This window comes from Leptopilina heterotoma, unplaced genomic scaffold (assembly GCF_015476425.1).
Source record: "Leptopilina heterotoma isolate Lh14 unplaced genomic scaffold, ASM1547642v1 Lhet_152, whole genome shotgun sequence".
NCBI classification, from domain to species: Eukaryota; Metazoa; Arthropoda; class Insecta; order Hymenoptera; family Figitidae; genus Leptopilina; species Leptopilina heterotoma.
In genome coordinates, this window is record NW_025110868.1 from 1,299,092 (window position 1) to 1,319,255 (window position 20,164).

At 26.3% G+C, this 20,164-nt stretch overlaps 1 protein-coding gene across 2 annotated transcripts in view; it reads right to left on the reverse strand.

Moving 5' to 3' along the window:
• Nucleotides 1–512: 512 nt before the first annotated feature.
• The window catches only part of LOC122498604 (RNA polymerase II degradation factor 1-like), a 58,914-nt gene continuing 39,262 nt past the window's right edge, over nt 513–20,164 (reverse strand). Inside the window, exons 2-3 of one of the 2 annotated variants that reach the window (XM_043606410.1) lie at nt 3,046–4,222; nt 513–2,961 (exon numbers count right to left, since the gene is read on the reverse strand). In XM_043606410.1, coding sequence (XP_043462345.1) covers nt 2,609–2,961; nt 3,046–4,222 — 1,530 coding nt within the window. In that variant the 3' untranslated portion in view covers nt 513–2,608. Of the gene's footprint in view, nt 4,223–20,164 lie in introns of both variants that reach the window. The other variant, XM_043606409.1, reaches the window with a different exon arrangement.

Genomic DNA, 20,164 nt, shown 5'->3' on the forward strand with positions numbered 1-20,164 from the left:
TATTATGTATTGAGAAATGTAAAAAAAAAAAATTAAAAGGGTTTCATATACAATAACCTGTACAAGTAAAAGGGTAACTCCCTGAACTCTCTAAGGTCATGAGTCGTGAAAATAAAGTAAAAAAAAAAATTCCCTGTGGTTTCGTCAAACAACCTGTTAAGGAGGCTCGAGATGAAAAAAAAATTTTTTTTTCTTTTAAGAAGCTAGAAACTGACAGTATAATCCCAGGGTATTATAATCATCAGAGTGCGGGTAAATTCCATGCCTCTATCGATGGATTTTTGGAAAAGCTGGGAATGAAATTTGTCCGAATTCTGATAAATTACTCGAAAGTCGCGCATGCATTTACTCTTCTTTTTATAATTTTTTCCCTACTTTTTGTGAAAAAAATTTTTTCTTTTTTGAAAAATCTTTCTTGTTTTTATTTATTGTTTTTCTATTTTTTCTTATACCTTTTTCTTTCCTTTATACTTTTTATACTTTTCTATTGTTTTTTAAAATTATTTTACTGTATTTTGTTGTAATTTTTTTTCTTTATTCTTTTCTTTTGTTTTTTTAATTGATTTTCTATAAATTGTTATAATTTTTTTTTCTTTATACTTTTTATACTTTTCTATTGTTTTTCTATACATTGTTATAACTGTTCCTCTTTATCCTTTTTTTATGCTTTTCTATTGTTTTTCTATATTTTCTTATGCTTTTTTTTCCTTTATACTTTTCTATTGTTTTTAAAAATTTTTTTCTATATTTTCTTATTCTTTTTTCCTTTCTATTTTTTATACTTTTCTATTTGAATTTTCCCGGAATTTTTCACGAAACAATTGTCAATTATCAGCAAGTCAATTCATTAAAATTTTTTCATAGTTTTAATTTATACTTTTCTATTATTTTTTCCACTGCTTTTTGAATTTTTGTTTCTAAATTTTAAATTGTAATAGAACTGTAATATAATGTAAATCCAAATATTCCAAATCCAAAATATAAATATTGTGTTGACAAAAATTAATTTTTTTTTTGCTATTTTTAATCATTTTCAAACGTAGATTTTAATTTAAAACTATATTTTAAAATTTTGGGTTTTAAAATTTAAGGCTAAATATCCTGCTTTCAAGGCTAAAATTCAGTGAGAAATGGTTCTAAACGTAAACTGTGCTTTTAGTCAAAATGGGGCTAAAGATTTTTCTTTAAAGTCGAAAATAAGAAAAATAAAAAAAAACGTTTATATTTAATTCGATTTTGTGGCCCCTAATTTGGGGGTTCGACTAGAAATTTCCCACAGTGACTATACGTTGTTTATTAACAGTCCTCATATAGTAGCTTAAATATTTTTTCACAAAACTTTATTAAAAATCCTCAACATACTTTCCTATCTACTTTTTCCTTGAAAGTTTGAAAGAAATTTTTTATTTTTGCAAGAAAAAATTTAAAGTCATTTTTAAAATTGGGTTCGGTTGGGCCAGGTCGAGTTAAGGGTCCGAATTATGCTAAATCGGCCTAATTTGGCTAATTGTACCTAATAAGGCCAATTAGTCCTTAGTAGGACCTATTGAGGCCAAGTGGACTTAGGTAGAACCTAATAAGGTCAATTGGACCTAGATAGAACCTAATAAGGCCAATTGGTCCTAAAGAGGACCTAATAAGGCCAATTGGCTCTAAGGGGCCCCCCTTAGACTTAATAAGGCCAATTGAACCTAAGTAGTACTTAATAAATCCAATTGGCTCTAATGCCCCCCCCCCTAGATTTAATAAGGCCAATTGAACCTAAATAGGACTTAATAAGGCCAATTAACCCTAAGAAGAGCCTTATAAGGCCAGTTGGCCCTAAAGAGGGCCTAATAAGGTCAATTGGATCTAAGTAGTTCTTAATAAAGCCAATTGGCTCTAATGGCCCCCCCCTTAGATTTAATAAGGCCAATTGAACCTAAATAGGACTTAATAAGGCCAATTAACCCTAAGAAGAGCCTAATAAGGCCAGTTGGCCCTAAAGAGGGCCTAATAAGGCCAATTGGATCTAATAGGGCCCCCTTAGACTTAATAAGGCCAATTGCACCTAAGTAGTACTTAATAAGGCCAATTGGCTCTAAGGGGGGCCTAATAAGGCCAATTAATTAAGACTCAATAAGGTCAATTGGCCCAAAGTAGGACCTAATCAGCCCAATTGGACCTAAGTAGGACCCCAAATAAAAACAGTAAAATAAAAATATTCCCCAGGGGAAAATAGGAGAGTAAATGCATGCACGACGTTCTCTTTGGATTCACTGTTTTTTTTTTCTTGGAAAACGGTGACACCTCCATTGCGCATGCGTTTCTTCGATTAGGGTTCGTCTACAAGTTCTTTTAAGGCCCAAGCACAATGTCGTTCGCGAACGCAAACCATGGATTAGAAAAGGATAGAATATTCCCATCCTTTTCTATCCCATATCGTTCACGAACGACTTTCGTAAATTGTGCGAATATTTTTTGTTGACTTCGATTGATTGATTGATTGATTGTTTGTTTGATAGACTGGTTCGTATTCCAAAACTGTAGACGTGTGAACTAACGCAAATATGGACAATCTACACGTATTCGGAAAAAAAAGAGAAACCGATCTTTAGAAGATCAGTTTTCAAAAGCCCTCGGCATTACCACGAAGGAACTGATCAATTTGACCGGCGGAGAGTGAGCCACCGGCGTGCTGTCCATGAGGTGGCGATTGAACGTAGTAGAACGACTGAGCGTCCCTCTGAGGATCTAGAAGTTGAAACCTCTGGGGCTGCTGTTGACGTCTCTGTTGTTGTGCGTAGAGTTGTTGGGACTGCTGGAAGATCTCGGCCTGCTGCTTCCTGTAGATTGCCTCCTGGGGTTGTCTAGCGATCTGCGATGATGATGATGAAGGTTGAGGTGGAGGTTGACGGTAGATGGGGTTCTGCCGCTGGGCCTGGGACAGCTGCTGGATGGGCGCGAGTTGTTGAGGCTGGGCTACGAATGGTTGGAGCTTGTGACTGAGGCTGATATCGCCAACGGTTTGTGGTAAGGACTGATAAAGTTGTGTATTGTACTGACCGGTTGCGGGATCGTAAACTAATTCGGACTGATAGATGGGCTCGGCTGACGGTGAACTCTTTGCCTTGGGGTGACCTTGGGGCCGGGCTGTTGGGGAGGACGTCAGGGCGACGGAGTTGACGTAGCGTTCGAGTTCGGCGGCAAAGTCGAGATTCTGAGGCGGTGGCGTGGAGGAGACGGCACGGGGTGGTAGGCTGGTGGTGGCTGATGTTGGGTGGTAGGTCCTGGGGGCGAATACGACGCCGGGCCTCTCGGTGCTACTGGGACCGACGTATTGGGCGGCGACTTGGGCGACGTGGGGGCGAGGAGTGATGGCGACGGATTGAGGTCTTTGGCGAGCGATGGTGGTGGCGCGGGTGCTGGCCTCGATGGGTTGGTAGATGGTGGAGGCTGATGAGGGGGAGGGTGAGCGATGGGGGGAGGAGGTGGTTTGGGCCAGTTGGTAGCGGGGGCCAGCGAGGGTGCTGCTGGCGAGTCGGTAGACGGGTTCGGAGGTGGGGTTGGGTTGGTATAAGCTGGAGGTGGTGGGTTCGGTGACTCTGAGGACGGGGCGTCTGAAGGCGGAGGGTCTGGTCGCTGGACGGGAGACTTCTTCGAGTTCCTGGCTGGCGTCGTCGTCTAGTTGGTACTCGGTTTGGAAGATGGTGGTTGGTACTCTGGGTGTGGTGGCTGGATAGTTGGGCCTAACTGGTCGTTGGATGGGCCTTGCAGCTGGGTAGTTGGCAGGACCAGCGATTTCTTCCTCCTTATCAGCCAGATCATCCTCGTCTTTTGGTGCATTCGGATCGCAAGGATTTCCAGAAACATACGTAAACTCTCTTTTGTTACCATCGGGGTCGACATAGCCGTACTTGCCCCGGACCACGCAATCCGTTCCACGTGTTTCTTCCTTAAATGACCCGTCCGCAGCTTCATAGCCAAAAGTGAAGGAGCCGTCGTCGTTAACTTTGTTATAATTGCGGATTGTTTGGACCGGAGGTGGTTTCGATCCTTGGAGCGTGTCTTTGGAGCGAGGGGAGGGTAGGGCTCGTGCTCGTGGCTGATAAATCGGCGCCTCGTATTCATCCTCCGCCTGCTGGTTGTCCTCCTCCTCGTAATAGACCTGAGGCTCCGCGACTCGTGGTCGAATTTGTACTCTCCGGGCTCCCGAGGTCACCAGCAGACAAGCTGGGATTATCTGCGAAAAAATCAACATCATTAACACAGAGTCTAAAAATTTGACACACTTGATTGAAACAAACATATTTTATCGGTAACGATTTATCGGTTTATTCAGGTTGAATTTTTAAATCTTTACACAAAATTATAAAGAATGAAGTAATACATTACTAGCAAATATTGCATCATATTCTAAATTTCTAATCAACTGTTTAATTAAACGTTACATGGGAAATTAAAACTACACCAGGAAATTATAGTTTCAGTATTCGATATCAATTATAAAGTGCGTAAAATCAGCGTGTCTGCCCCTTCCCCAATTGATAAAGATCGATTACAGTTCGCGTGCATTATAACATTTCCGATAAAAGAAAAGTTTTATTCAATTATTATTATCGAATTCGTCTTGTTACTCAAGAGCATTGTATATAAATACTTTATTTTCTCGGTAATTCGTACAATTCTGGAATTTTGAAATGCTGACCTCTTTTTAAAATTCAATTGTATTTAATCATTATTCCCTTCTATCAGAGACAATTTATGTACCATTGCGAAAAATTGTTCCACATTTATTTTATTTTCACTTTTCTTTATATAAAACTTTTTTTATTTTGTTTCTATTTTTCCACGTACACGTAATCTAAGAAAAATACAATGTTGGTAGTCAATCATCATGAAAGTGATGATGAGGACCTTTAGATTCTTTAGAATTCCTGACATTTCGTGTGTGGAAAAAAATAAATTGTTAACAATTACTAAATAAGTTTAATTAATCTCCATTTGTGCGTTCATTTACTTCCGCGCCGTATATGTTTTGTTTTTACTTTTTGGAAAGTTTCTTCCCGAGAAAAGAATGCGAGTGATTGTTATCTTTTAATAATGATTGTTGGGAGTTTTAAAACTAAAATCGATTCAGTTTGCGATAGAAAAATTGTACTTCCGTTTCAGTGAAGTTGTGTGGACTATTTTCCTGGTTTGCACCTCTCTCGTTGCTGACGTGTAACGAGTTCGAGTTGTGTCTTTAAAGATGGTTCATTATAACGACTTAGTTGGTTCAGCCATCCGCGAAACTCTCTCACTCTCAAGCTCCTTTTAACTTCCAGCTCGCTTTCAGCTCGCTTCCAGCCATACACACATATATACTTCTTATTATCTAAATAGAGACTACGGTAATTTTTATCGCGCCGCACATAAGCTAGATAACCACTTATGTATCTTATGCGCCTAATAAGCCGCCAATCGAGAAATAATGAAGTACTTTTCTCAAAATTCATTCACTTTCAATTTCAAATCTTTTTTTTTCTTTCATCTCGAATACTGTGTAATGTAGTTTGTGATGGTAAATTACAACAACAACCTTTTGGTGTGAGAGATTAATCATTGAGGAGAAAACATGAGAATTCTTGGGAGAAAAACTGAGATTCTAAATGATCTTTTTTGAAAATGAAACAATAGTTGACATAAAAAGGGTGCTCAACTCTTGGCTCTTGACCAAGTGAAAAGAAAGCGTGACTAAACTGAACACATGGACATTAGAAATACCGTTCTAATCAGCCTTGTTCTTCTTTTCAAATACTGACAATTGTAAAAATGTTTTCAATTTCAGAAAATTGGGTAATTTTCATTTGTGTTAAGAATACAGAGTTGTTAAGAGTATTAAGAATTAGTCGGTCCAATCATACAACACAGGGTTCGCACTCATCTACTAAAACCTACTATTTACTACGTTTTTTAGTTTGAAAGTTACTTTTCGCTACTTTTTGAAAATTAATTATCGAGTGCGAAGTCTGTACGTGTTAAGAATATTGAGAGTAGAGTTTAGTCCTAGATACAACATCTACAAATATATCAATAGTGACAAATTGTGTGAACCATTTCCACTTTATAATTGAATTCAACTTTCATATTTTAATTACAAAACGCTATTTTATCCTTAAATCGCGTAAATAAGGGAATTAGAATGAAAATTAATAGTCTTCTCCCATGCATCGGGTCTTTATGTGCGCTATGCATCATGTCTTTATTGAATCTGTCGGAACGTATATGTATCGAGAGGCTATAATGTATTTTATATCCTTGAAAATTGTATATGGATATATTTTGATTCAAGAGCTAGATTCATATTTCTTTGATTCGATAATCTTTTATTTTTTCTCCCATAGTACATAAAGTAGATGTATAGAGTATGAACATTGAAAATTGTGCAGTAAATTATTCGGATTAAATTGTATGTATTATAAAACAAACAGGGCAAACAGGATGTACCAGGGGAATAATCGGATACTTTGAATACTGATTGTGAACATATAAAATACATTGAACCATACATTGAATATTGTAGAATGAATAATGTATGTACGGTTTGGTTTATGTATAAACACATTCCCTTCAAGTTAATCGTACCTACATATAAACTGTTGCTCCTTTTTTTTTGCAGAAAAAATAAAGAAATAAGAAAGAAAACAAAAGAAAAAAGTTTCTTTCAAGTTTTAGTGTAGAAATAAATTCTTTGTTATCAAATGAGAAGTAATTTTAAGAAGACGATTTTTAACTTGAGTTTGACTAACTTAAAGTCAGTTTTTAACTAAATCTTACCATTAGGATTTTATTTAAAGTCCGATTGCTACTTTTTTCTTTCAAGGCTCGAATCAGTGAAAGTATTTAAAAATAGTTAAATACGGACTTTACGGACTAAAAATGAAAAATTACGGACCAATTACTAACAAAAATATAAACAGTCCGTGGCAAATAAGAGAATATTTTACTTAAAACTATAAATTCAATTTTTCAAAACTATAAAACATGAAGATATCGATAACTCCGAGTCTTCGACTCGAAGTCATCGATTTCTTCATGTTTTATAATAATTAAAAATGAGTGATAAAATCATTTATAATTCAATTATTATTTTCAAGAATTTAAAACTAAAATTCTTCTTTAAATCGATTATTTTTAATAATTTTCGAAAAAGTTCTTCGACAATTCTCAAATCCATTTCTTTACAATATTCAATTTTACGAAATTGCAATTGTTTGTAAATTCTTCAATTAAATAAATATTAGAAAATAAAAACTTAAAATAATTTCAAAAAATCGGCAATTAAACTTTTTCAAAAAAATTAATTTCAAAATTCAATTATTTTTAAAAATTCACGCTATATTGCTTTTAATATTCAATTATTATCCGAAATTTTAACTGAAATTCATTTTTATAAAATGAAAATCAATTTTTATTAGAAGATTGTACTAGAATTTAATTATTTAAATACAAATTTAAATGTAAAAATGCAAATAAATAATTTATTGAATAATTGAATGTTTCTTAAAATTCAATTCCCATAAAGAATCATTATTAACAAAAATTTCAAATAATTGAATTCTTTTAAGGAATTTTAATAAATTTTTTAAGAATAATTACATTTTTCGAGAAATTCGATTAAAATTGTATTAAAAATAATTGAAATTCTACAATGAGTTTTATTATTTATGAAAATAATTGAATTATTAAGAAGAATTTTACAAACAATTTTTTTTTCTTGAAAAAATTTATGCAAATTCTATTTTTAATAATTGAATTTCTGTAAAATGATTATTATTTTAGAAAATAATTGAATATTCGTGTAAAACTTTGTCAGAATTGCTTTTAAATAATTGAATTACTCAGAGATATTTTATTAAAATAATAGATGTACAAATTATTTAATTAAGAAAAATTTTTCAAAATAATTGAAATTTTGCAATGAATTTGATGAAAATTTTTGAAAATAATTGAATTTTATTACTTTTGAAAATAATTGAACTCTTGTGATGAATATTGTTATTTATGAAAATAATTGAATTTCTGCGAAGAATTTTATTAATTTTAAAAATAATAATTTCTGAAAAAGTTCTATTGAGAATTTACAAATTCATTTGTTTAGAATTCAATTTTACAAAATTTCAATTATTCGTAAATTCTTCCATTAAATAAATATTAGAAAATAAAAACTTTAAATAATTACAAAAAATCCGCAATTAAACTTTTTAAAAAAAAAATTATTCCACAGAATTGTTAATTAAAAATATGAAAAATTCAAATTTTCAAAGATTTTAATCTGAAACCTTTTCAAAATTCAATTATTTCTGAAAATTTACGCTGTATTGCTTTTAAAATTCGATTATAATCTAAAATTTTAACTGAAATTCATTTTTAAATCAATTTTTTTGAGAAAATTCTACTAGAATTAAATTATTTCTTAAAATTGAATTTTCAGAAAGAATTTTATCTATAAATTTTTAAATAACTGAATTCTTTTGACGAATTTTAATAAAATTTTAAAGATTTTCTTCGACGAATTGGATTAAAATTGTATTAAAAATAATTGAAATTCTGCAATGAATTTTATTATTTACGAAAATAATTGAATTCCTAAAAAGAATTTTATTATTTACGAAAATAATTGAATCTCCGTCAAAATTTTATTATTTATGAAAATAATTGAATTATTGCGAAAAATTTTATTAAAATGTTTAAAAAGAATTGAATTCATGTGAAAAATTTTGTTCTTTTAAAAAATAATTGAATTCCTCATAAGAATTTTGTAAACATTGTTGTAAATCAATAATTTTTTTGAAATATAGTAAATATTATGAAAATTTCATTTTGAATAATTAAATTCTTGTGGAAAACTTTATTTGTGAAAATAATTGAGTTTTTCGATGAATTAATTTAACATAGTATTAAAAATAATTGAAATTCTTCGATGAGTTTTATTATTTATGAAAATAATTCAATTCTTGTCAACGATTTTATTAGAACTTTTTTAAATAATTGAATTTCCAAGGAGAATTCAATTTTTAAAAATTTTATTTTAAAAATAATTGAATTTTTCTGATGAATATTGTTAGTTATGAAAACAATTGAATTTTGCAAAGAATTTTATTTAAATGTCTCAAAATAATTGAATTTTCAGGAATAATTTTGTTATTTATTTTTAATAATTGAATTCTTTCGAAAAATTATTTATTTAAAATTTTAAATAATTGAATTCTTAGGAAGAATTTTATTAAAATCTAAAAGAATATAATTGAATTATTTCAAAAAAAATCTAATTAAAATTGTGTTTAAAATAATTGATTTCTTTCGAACAATTTTATTAAAATATTTGAAAATAATTGAATTCCTGTGAAAAATTCTAGTATTTTTTGTAAATAATTGAATTCTTCTAAAGAATTTTAAAAAAACGTTTTTTTTTTAAATAATAATTGATTTTTTCTGCAATGAATTTTATTATTTATGAAAATAATTGAATAAGTTGTGAAGAAATTTATAAGAAAAAAATTTCTAAATAATAAAATTCCTGTGACATTTTTATTATTTTTTTTTTGAAAATAATTAAAAGTTTGTGTAGAATTTTATTAAATATATTTTTTTAAGTAATTGAATTCTTTTGAATTTAAATAAATAAATAAATAAATTTTATGAAAATAAATGTTGAAAATCATTGAATTGAGGAAAATTTTTGCGAAAATAATTGAATTTCAAAGAAAGAATTTAATCATTTCTAAAAATAATTGAAATTTTGATGAGAATTTAAAAAAATTTTTGAACATAATTGAATTTCTACGAAGAATTTTATTACTTTTGAAAATAATTGATTTTCTGCAATAATTTCTAACTTTTTTAAAATTTCCAAAATTATATCGTACAATTTAGGAACTTTTTATCCTTTTTAAATCAAATTACGGACTTTACGGACCTTTTTTTTAAATAAAACGGACTTTTACGGACTTTGAGCAAAGTTACGGATTTTTTTCAAATTTGAGGACCTATTTCGAGTCTCAATCGTGCTTAAAATAAAATCCCAAGATTTTTGGAGGGTGGCTGCATTTTAAAATCAATTTTAAGACAATTTTAATTTTTTTTATTTCAAGACAATGATAATTCTAATTTTCGATTTCGAATCCATAACATATGATTTGAGATTTTTAGAAAGAATTTTGATTGATTTAAAAAATGACATTGATCGAAATATGGAATATGCATTGATTTTTGATTTGCTGCTGAGGAGCGTGTGCCTCGACTTCCGGTAAAACGGTGGGAATAGGCCGTGTTACGGTTACGTCACGACAGTACTCGGCTGACCCGAATACGGGCGAGGCACACGGCAGCCTACCGTGAGAGCACTGCTGGATCTCCTTGAACCGTCCCGTCGGTCTGAGTAATGCTCGTTTTAATGCTCACCACGCCTCTAGTCGACAGTGTATGTAAACGTAAACGGAGGACCCGTAAGAAAAAGCCTCACTTTTACCCAGTAGCGATGCCTACTCACTATTATATTTTTCAAAAAAATTTCCAGAAATTCGATTTTGGAATAATAATTCGTAATTCCAAAATCGAATTTCTGGCAACTTTTTTTAAAAATATAACAAAATTTTGTTTTGGTGTAATATACGCTATTTTTTATATGTGGGATACTAATTGTAAGCCATAAAATGTAAGAGAAAAAAAAATGAAACAATAAACATCCGTAACCTCTAATTTTATCTGGTATAAAAATTTCGCACCCATATCATTACAATAGGTCGTTTGGTCAAGATTTGGAAACAGTGAATGTTGGTTTACCTTCGAAGCATCGTGAGGCAATTTTTTTTCTTCCCCTCGAACTTGCAAAATTCAGCTAAATGAATATTTTTTTAATCTTACTGTAGAATTACCGAAGAAAAGTAATTTTAGAATTTTACTTTTTAGCCAACTTTTAACTATAAAATTAAACTAAAAACGTTGATAGAATAATATTTTGATCGAATTTTAGCCTTTAGATTCTGATTTTTAAGCCTTTTTCCCTGAAAAGAATATTAATTATTATATTATTTATAATTTATTATAAATAATAATTATATTTTATTTTTTTTTATTTTTTATTTTTTTTTAATTAATTTATTTTTTTTTAATTTTATTTATTATATTATAGAATATTCTGATTCACTCTATAAAAAAGTTTACATACTCAAAAAAAAATGTTCCATTACATTTATTTATGAATTTTTTTAATTGTAAAATGATTCGCAAACATCAATGAATTCTTTTTTAAATAAACATTTAATCATTATTATTACTGCATAAGAATTAAGATTTTCAAAAAATTTCAAATCATCACGTTTCGTAGTAATTTAAATTTCCGTAAAATTTTCCAAGAAAAAAAATTAAATTATACTTACAAAAATTTTAATAAAATCCTTCCCAAAAATTCAATTAGTTTTACAAGTAATATAAAATTTTTTACATGAATTAAATTATTTAAAAAAATATATAATAAAATTAGTTGTAGGAATTTAATTATTTTCATAAATATGATACAATTTTTCAAAGGATTTCAATTATTTTTTATAGAATTTTAATTTAATTTTATACAATTAATTTCTCGAAAAATGGAATTATTATCAAAAATTTTTTGCACGAATTCAATTACATTTCACGAATAATGAAATTCTTTGCTAAAATTCAAATATTTTTAAAATCTAGTATTTTATTAAAATTTCTCAAAAAGAATTCAAGTATTTAAAAAAAAAATGCAATCAAATACGTTGCAGGAATTCAGTTGTTTTTTTATAAATAATACAATTCTTTACAGGATTTCAATTTATTTAAAAAAATTGTAATAAAATTCGTTGTAAGACTTCAATTATTTTCATAATTAATAATAATCTTCACAGGATTTGAATTAGTTTTAAATTTTAATACACAATTTTAAGGAAATTCTTAGAAAAATGTACCTAATTATTTTCACAAATATTATTAAAATTCAATTGTAAATAAAACATTATAATTGAAAAATAAATTTAAAGCCATGAAAAAATTTCGTGAAAAATTCTGGGAGAAAATTCAAATAATAAAAAATTATATTTGATAATAAATAAATAATTAAAAAATAAATTATATTAATTATATAAAAAAAAATTCAATTATAAAATTCAATTATCAATTATTTTTAATACTTTTTGCAAGAATTTGAGAATTTTCAAATCCATTTGTTTACAATTCAATTTTCCGAAATTTCGATTATTCGAACATCCTTTAATTAAATATTTAGAAAATAAAAACGTCAAATGATTTTTAAAAAAATTCAATTAAACTTTTTCAAGAAAAATTAATTCTACAAAATTGGCAGTTTAAATTATGAAACATTCAATTTTTTAAAGATTTTAATTGAAAACCTTTTCAAAATTCAATTATTTTTAAAAATCCACACTGTATTGCATTTAATATTCAATTATTATCTAAAATTTCAAATGAAATTAATTTTCAAATCAGTTTTTTATTAGATTTTACGAGAATTCAATTATTTAAATACAAAAATAAATAATTTATTGAATAAATGAATATTCTTTAAAATTGCATTCTCAATTTTATCAACAAATTTTTTAATAATTGAATTTTATCGACGAAGTTTAATAAAATTTTCAAGAATAATTGCATTTTTTCGAGAAATCCAATTAAAAATGTATTAAAAATAATTGAAATTCTGCAATGAGTTTTATTATTCATGAAAATAATTGAATCTCTGTAGAAAATTTTATTATATTTATGCAAAAAATTGAATTATTGCGAATAAACAATTATAAAAAAATTTGTAGATAGTTGAATTCCTGTAAAATTTTTATTATTTATAAAAATAATTTAATGTTTGCTTAGAATTTTACTAAAACATTTTTTTTTTCAAATAATTGAATTCTCTTGGAAAATTTTATTAAAATAGTAGATATTGAATATCAATTAAGAAAAATTTTGGAAAATAATTGAAATTTTGTTAAGGAATTTTATAAACATTTTTTTTAAAATAATTGAATTTTGGAGAAGAAATTGATAATTTTTAAAGATAATTGAAATTTTGACGAGAATTTTGTTTTTTTAATTTTTGAACATATAATTGAATTTTGGGGAAGAATTTTATTACTTCTGAAAATAATTGAATTTCTGCAATTATTTGTAACTTTTCCAAAATTTAAGTTTTTCCAGTTCTTTAATAAAAATTCCTCACTTTTTCCTAATTTTCCTGATAAATTCTATTTTCCCTGACTTTTCCCTCAAATCCTTGATTTCCCTGACCTGTGGCCACTCTGATTTAAATAATTTCTATTCAAATCAATTAAATTCGGTATTTTCTTCAAAATCCTGAAATTATTGCTTCAAACACAATTTATTCGATTTAAACTATTGATAATTTCACGATAAAAAAAAAAATTATTTTGAGAATTAATTGATAATTTCTCTAATTGATATTAAATTTTAAAATATAAAAATTAGTTGATTTAAGTAAATATTTAATTGATAATAGTCAAGTAATCGGTTATTTGAATCAAATAAATTTTTTTAGTGCAGACATTAAAATAAAATAAAATAAAATACTCTGTGTACATAAAGAGGAAAAAAAAATTAGCTAATTAATTTAAATTTGTAACTAAAAGAATAAATTCAAAATGACGGACAAACATTCAAAAATCAACTGAATAGAAATATTCACTACGATTTTTTTTTGGCACGTTTTAAAAAAAAAAACTGAATACAATATAGAATAAAATTTTTTTTTTGTCCATTTAATAAAAGAGTGATTCAACATTCTAAATTTGGATAAACAATATAAAAATATGTTGCAACCGAATCAATATAAACGCACGTGCGAAGGTTTATTAAGTAAGAAAATAAAATGGAAAGAAAATGTTTTCAGCACTCTGCGAATTTTAAAGGAAACATTAATCTTTACTCAAAGAAAATGATTTGCTTTGGAATTTTCCATAACAACTGCAGGAGAAAATAAAGAGTGCAATAGTTGAAATTTAATATACATATAATATGTGGGATACCGGTTTTGCTTATAGTTGCTAAATTGTTATTCTAAAACGAAATGAACGAGTTGCTCTGGAAAAAGAGAGCAAGAGAGAGAGAGAGATAGAGGAAAAAAAACCCCATTGTTCTTGAGATAAAATATATAAGTAAACGTTGCACTTTAAGGCGCAAAAAAAAAAAAGTTGTCACTCTTTCGCAAGAATGTGCTCTGCATTTACTGCGGTTTTCTTTTTCAGGGTCATTACCCTATTATAATGAAAGGCATGCACAAAAAAAAATAAATAAATATGACAATTTAAATAATTTAGTCGAAAATATAAATTTCGAAATCTAGTCACAAATTTATTTTTTTCAGAGAAAATTAAAAGGTTTTTTTCTATTCTTTAATTTTTTACTATTCTTTATTTTTCTCTATTCTTTAATTTTGTTCTACTCTTTACTTTTTTACTATTCTTTATTTTTTTCTATTCTTTAATTTTTTTCTACTCTTTACTTTTTTTACTATTCTTTATTTTTTTCTATTCTTCAATTTTGTTCTACTCTTTACTTTTTTCTATTTTTCAATTTTTGTCTACTCTTTACTTTTTTCTATATTGTTTAATTTTTTTTTCTACTTTTTAATTATTTTCTACTCTTTTTTTTCTATTCTTTAATTTTTTCTACTCTTTAACTTTTTTTCTAGTTTTTAATTTTTACTACTTTTTACTTTATTCTATTCTTTAATTTTTTCTACTCTTTAACTTTTTTTCTAGTTTTTAATTTTTACTATTTTTTAGCTTTATTCTATTCTTTAATTTTTTCTACTATTTAATTTTTTTTATTTTTTCTACTCTTTACTTTTTTTCTATTCTCTAATTTTTGTCTATTCTTTAGATTAAATTTTTTCCATTCTTTAAATTTATAATTTTTCCTATTTTATAGATATTTAATTTTTTTCTATTCTCTACAGTATACAGTTTTTTTAAAAAGTAAAAAAAAAATTCGTTTTCTTACAATTATTCTACACGTATATATATAAGTATTTCACTTTTTAATTACAACGCATAGCAGAAATTCAATGAGAAAGTAAAACTTGAAAGGTGTCAATTAATATATTCTTATAGGTCTTATTAAAAATACAATAGGTAGGTGTGCAATTAAAATTCCTTGTTTGTTTAATAAAAAATTAAATTTTTACTTAATTGTTCAGAAGGGAAAAAAGTCTATCTGCAGGAAAAAGATTTTTGTTCCATAAAGAAAATATTTTCCAAAGATAAAATTATACTTTCAAAAAGTATTCGATTTAAATTTTATTTATTTATTTTCTATTTATTTTTTTATTTATTTTCTATTTATTTTCTATTTATTTTTTTATTGTTTTATTTATTTTCTATTTATTTCTTTATTTATTTTCTTATTTATTTTCCATTTGTTTCTTTATTTATTTTCTACTTATTTTTCATTTCTTCTCCTATTTACTTTTATTTATTTATTTATTTATTTTTTCTCTACAGTTTACAAGTAAATATTATTTTACAAAGCAAAAATTGTTCTGAATAAACAAAATAAAATAAAAAAAAAAATAAAAATTGCATAAAAGAAATACAGAAATTTTTTCGTAACATAAAATGATATTTGCACCTTTTGTGAATGGTTCCCCAAAAAAAAAAAAAAATTCAACTAATATGCCGGAGGGAATCGAACGTCCTCGACAACACCCATAATATTTCAAGGCTTGAACTTTTGACATAGTTTTATTATAAGAATTTAATTGAAGCCATAATGAATCGCCTAAGGGCTCTCTATATTCGTTATAAATGGTTCGTGTATTTTTATTTCAAAAAGAAAAAAAAGAACGTATTTTTACTTCATCGATAACCACTTCAAGTTTTCTCTCCATTGCAAAGCTAGTGAATTTTATACTACATTTTTTTTAAATTTTCATTATTTACTTCATAGTTTTCTATTACACTTTTTTTAACCCCTTGCAGTTCAATGGAGTAAAAACAAGATTTTCTTGTCCAAAAACATTATAGGCAGAATAAAATTCGTTAATTAAACTTTTGGTCACCATTTTGAAACCGCCATTTTGAATTTTCGGTTTTCGACGAAGGTTTTAGTTAGGAAAATTTTCGAACCTAAATTTATTTTTCAAAAAAAAGTTGTAAACAAAGTTTAAAAGATGGTCCAACCTTGACTATGCTCCCCTATCAATATTCAATAATAATGATAATAATAATAAAATAAAAAAAATAATAATAATAAAATAATAAAAATAAAAATAATAAAAAATAATAATAATAATAAAAAAATAATAAAAAAATAATAATAAAATAATAATAATAATAATAATAATAATAATAATAATAATAATAATAATAATAATAATAATAATAATAATAATAATAATAATAATAATAATAATAATCGAATGTTGAAATTTAGTTGAGTTGTAATTAAAAAAATCATTTCTCGAAATGTAATAAGCCATAAAAAAAATTTTTTTTCGCTTTTTTTTGAAAAACCCTTTATTGTATATGTCATGACATTGAAACCTCGTGCAATATATCAGTGAAACGTTTTAATACTTGTGCGCTACATGGGTTCGGAATTTAAGGCCACTGTGATGTTTTCTGTGAGTTATGACTTGCATAAATGTCTGATGGTCACTGAATTTGAACCTATGAACTTCGCAAGATCACAAAGGATGTATATTTCGCTTTAGAATCGTGTAAAAAAAAATTATACAATAGCCGCAAATATCTTTTTGTGAGACAAATTTTTAAATTTTAAAATTAACGACAACGAACAAATTTTTCTTTTCTCTTCAAATAAGATATATACATACATGCACCGAAAAATGAACAGTGGAAAAAAATTAAGTGTCAATTTTTTTTTTCTGAATATTTTATACTTCAATATTGTTTTTATATGGTAGTAAAAAATTTATAAAATTTCGTTCTAATAAAATGGAAAAAATTAATGATATAGTAAACAAGAACAACAAAAATAATGGTAGTAAATAAAAAAATACTGTTATAAAAGAATAATTTTTTTTTCCAGTCGAAAATTGATCTTAAAACAAGATCGCAATTTTTCAGCAGTCCGTATAATTTTACATATATTCAAATTTTGCAAAATTATTTAAATCTGTTTATTTTAGCGCAATTATTATGGATCATGTTTTACGTAACACAAAATACTAAAATGTGTTTCTAAAAGTGAAAACAATTTTTTTTTTCTTGAAAGACAGTTTTAAACGGTTGTTTATACAGTGAAAAGTGAATTAGGTATATTTCACATATATCTTATTGTTCAGCGTTCGACACATTTAGAATGCATAAATATTACATTTGTTTTACACGTGAAAAGCGTGAAATCCTATTTGGTTTCAAGTGAAAGCAACCACTTTTGGAATTTTAAGTGCAATTACTTCTGAAATTGCTCGCGTCATAATAATGTTGTGAGGATTGAAAAGAATTTTTTTTTTCTCTTTCCATACTGTCTTATTATTCGCTCCATTTTTATCGCTTTAATAAATCTTATTATTAGCCATATTTGGGAGAAACAATTCGTTTTTCACATTGCTTCTTGTTTTTCTTTTGCTCTGCATTTAATTAAACGGTATTTAAGAAATAGTTTGAAATTTTTAATTATTAGAGACAATGCAAATTATTCAGAATATTTGAATTAGATCTGGTTTAATTTTTCAGAACTTTCATAATTTTCCAATTTTTTTTTTTTTGTTTTTACGAATTTTTTCCTGTTAACTGACAAAGAATTAAATAATATTTAGCAAATTAAAATAATTTCTGTTACTTGTTGCTCCTTAACTATTTATTAGTTTTCTTCGACTTTTTATTTAAAAATTTCACGTTAAGTTTAAAATTTAAATTACTTTTTTAATTTAATTGCACTTTAAAAAATTTAAATCGTGGGAGAACATAGTCAGGATTGGACCATCTTTTGAACTTTGTTTATAAATTTAAAAAAAATAAATTTAGGCAGTTAATTTATTAGAATTAAAATGTATAAAATGTATAATTAAAATTACTTAAAAAATAAAACATTATCAGGGTTGCCACAAAAAATTAATTTTGTTTTTCCCTGAAATTCCCTGATTTCCAGACAAAATTTTGACTTTTTCCCTGACCCCAAAATACTTTTTAAAATTCAACAACTTATAAGAATATTATTATAAAATATAAAGATATCAATCACTCCGAGTCTTTGACTCGGAGCAATTTATATCTTCATGTTTTATAAAAATTTTAATTTTCATAAAATTTTTCACAAAAAAATTAAATTATTTACAAAAATTATAATACAATTCGTTGCAAGAATTCAATTATTTTCATAAATAATAAAATTCTTTACAGGATTTCAATTATTTTTAATACAATTTTAAGTAAAATTCTCAAAAAATTAAATTATCTTCAAAAATTTCTTGCAAGAATTAAATTACATTTCACAAATAATAAAATTCTTCGTTGAAATTGAAAAATTTTCAAAATTTACTATTTTAATAAAAGTTTGAAAAAGAATTTAATTATTTAAATAAAATGTAATAAAATTTATTGCAGGAATTCATGTATTTTTACAAGTAATAAAATTTTTCACATGAATTCAATTATTTAAAAAAAATTTCGAAAAAATTGATTGAATTCAATTATTTTCATAAATTAATAAAATTTTTCACAGGATTTTAATTATTTTTAATACAATTTTAAGTAAATTTTTCAAAAAATGTAATTATTTTTAAAAGTTTTATTAAAATTCTTCGAAAGAATTCAATTATCAATTATTTTTAAGAATTAATGTTATAATGTTTTTAATATTCAATTATTATCTAAAATTCATTTTTAAATCAATTTTTATCGGAAAATTCTGCGAGAATTCAATTATTTAAATGCAAAAATAAATAATTTATTGAATAAATGAATATTTCTCGAAATTGAATTATCATAAAGAATTTTATCATTAGAATTGAATTTTTCTCGAGGAATTTTAATAAAATTTTCAAGAATAATTACATTTTTCGAGGAATTCAATTAAAAATGTATTAAAAATAATTGAAATTCTATGATGAGTTTTATCATTCAATGAAAATAATTGAATTCTTTTAAAAGATGTTATTATTTATGAAAATAATTGAATTATTGCGAAGAAATTTTAAAAAAATTTGTAAATAGTTGAATTCCTGTGAAATTCTTATTATTTATGAAAATAATTTAATATTTGCTTAGAATTTTGTCTACATTTTTTTTTTAAATAATTGAATTCTTTTGAAAAATTTTATTAAACTAGTAGATATTGAAAATCATTGAATTGGTGAAAATTTTTTGACAATAATTGAAATTTTGCAAAGAATTTTATTAAAATTTTTGAAAATAAATTGAAATTTGGAGAAGAATTTTATAATTTTTAAAGAGTAATTGAATTTTGATGGGAATTTTTTTTAATTTTTGAACATAATTGAATTTATGCGAAAAATTTGATTACTTTTGAATATAATTGAATGTCTGCAAGTATTTGTAACTTCACCAAAATTAAATTTTTTCCAGTTACTTTAATAAAAATCCCTGACTTTTCCCTGAATTCCCTGATTTCCCTGACCTGTGGCAACCCTGATTATTTAGCAAACTGTAAATTTTACGACATTTTAATTTCAAGTATTTAATTATTGGCGCCATTTGTCTAGAGGCGCTACTGTTTCTAAAAACCAAAATTTTGTCGGGAATTTTAAAAACAAAATTAAAATTAAATTATTTAATAAATAAAACAATTTCTAAAGTATCTTTAAATGTGAGTCACATTTATTTTTCAACAATTTTAATGATTTAAATTATTTTCCAGTATTTTTAATACAGAGAAAAAAAAATTAAAAATACTAATATTTTCCAGCGAGCACTAGATTTTTTTTTAATTTTTTTTTTGAAGCACTAGATTTGATTTGAATAGAAAACTATGTGTCAAAAACAAAAAAAATAATATTAGACTACAATTGTCTATTGTGATTATAGTTTTTGAATATAAAAACGTGCCTTTGAACGCGTCGTGGTTAGAAATTCGAGCTGTGCCTGCATTTTTAATTTCTATAAATAATCTCCTAGACACGACCGGCCTTGGACAATATACTGATCCGGGTTAAATAATC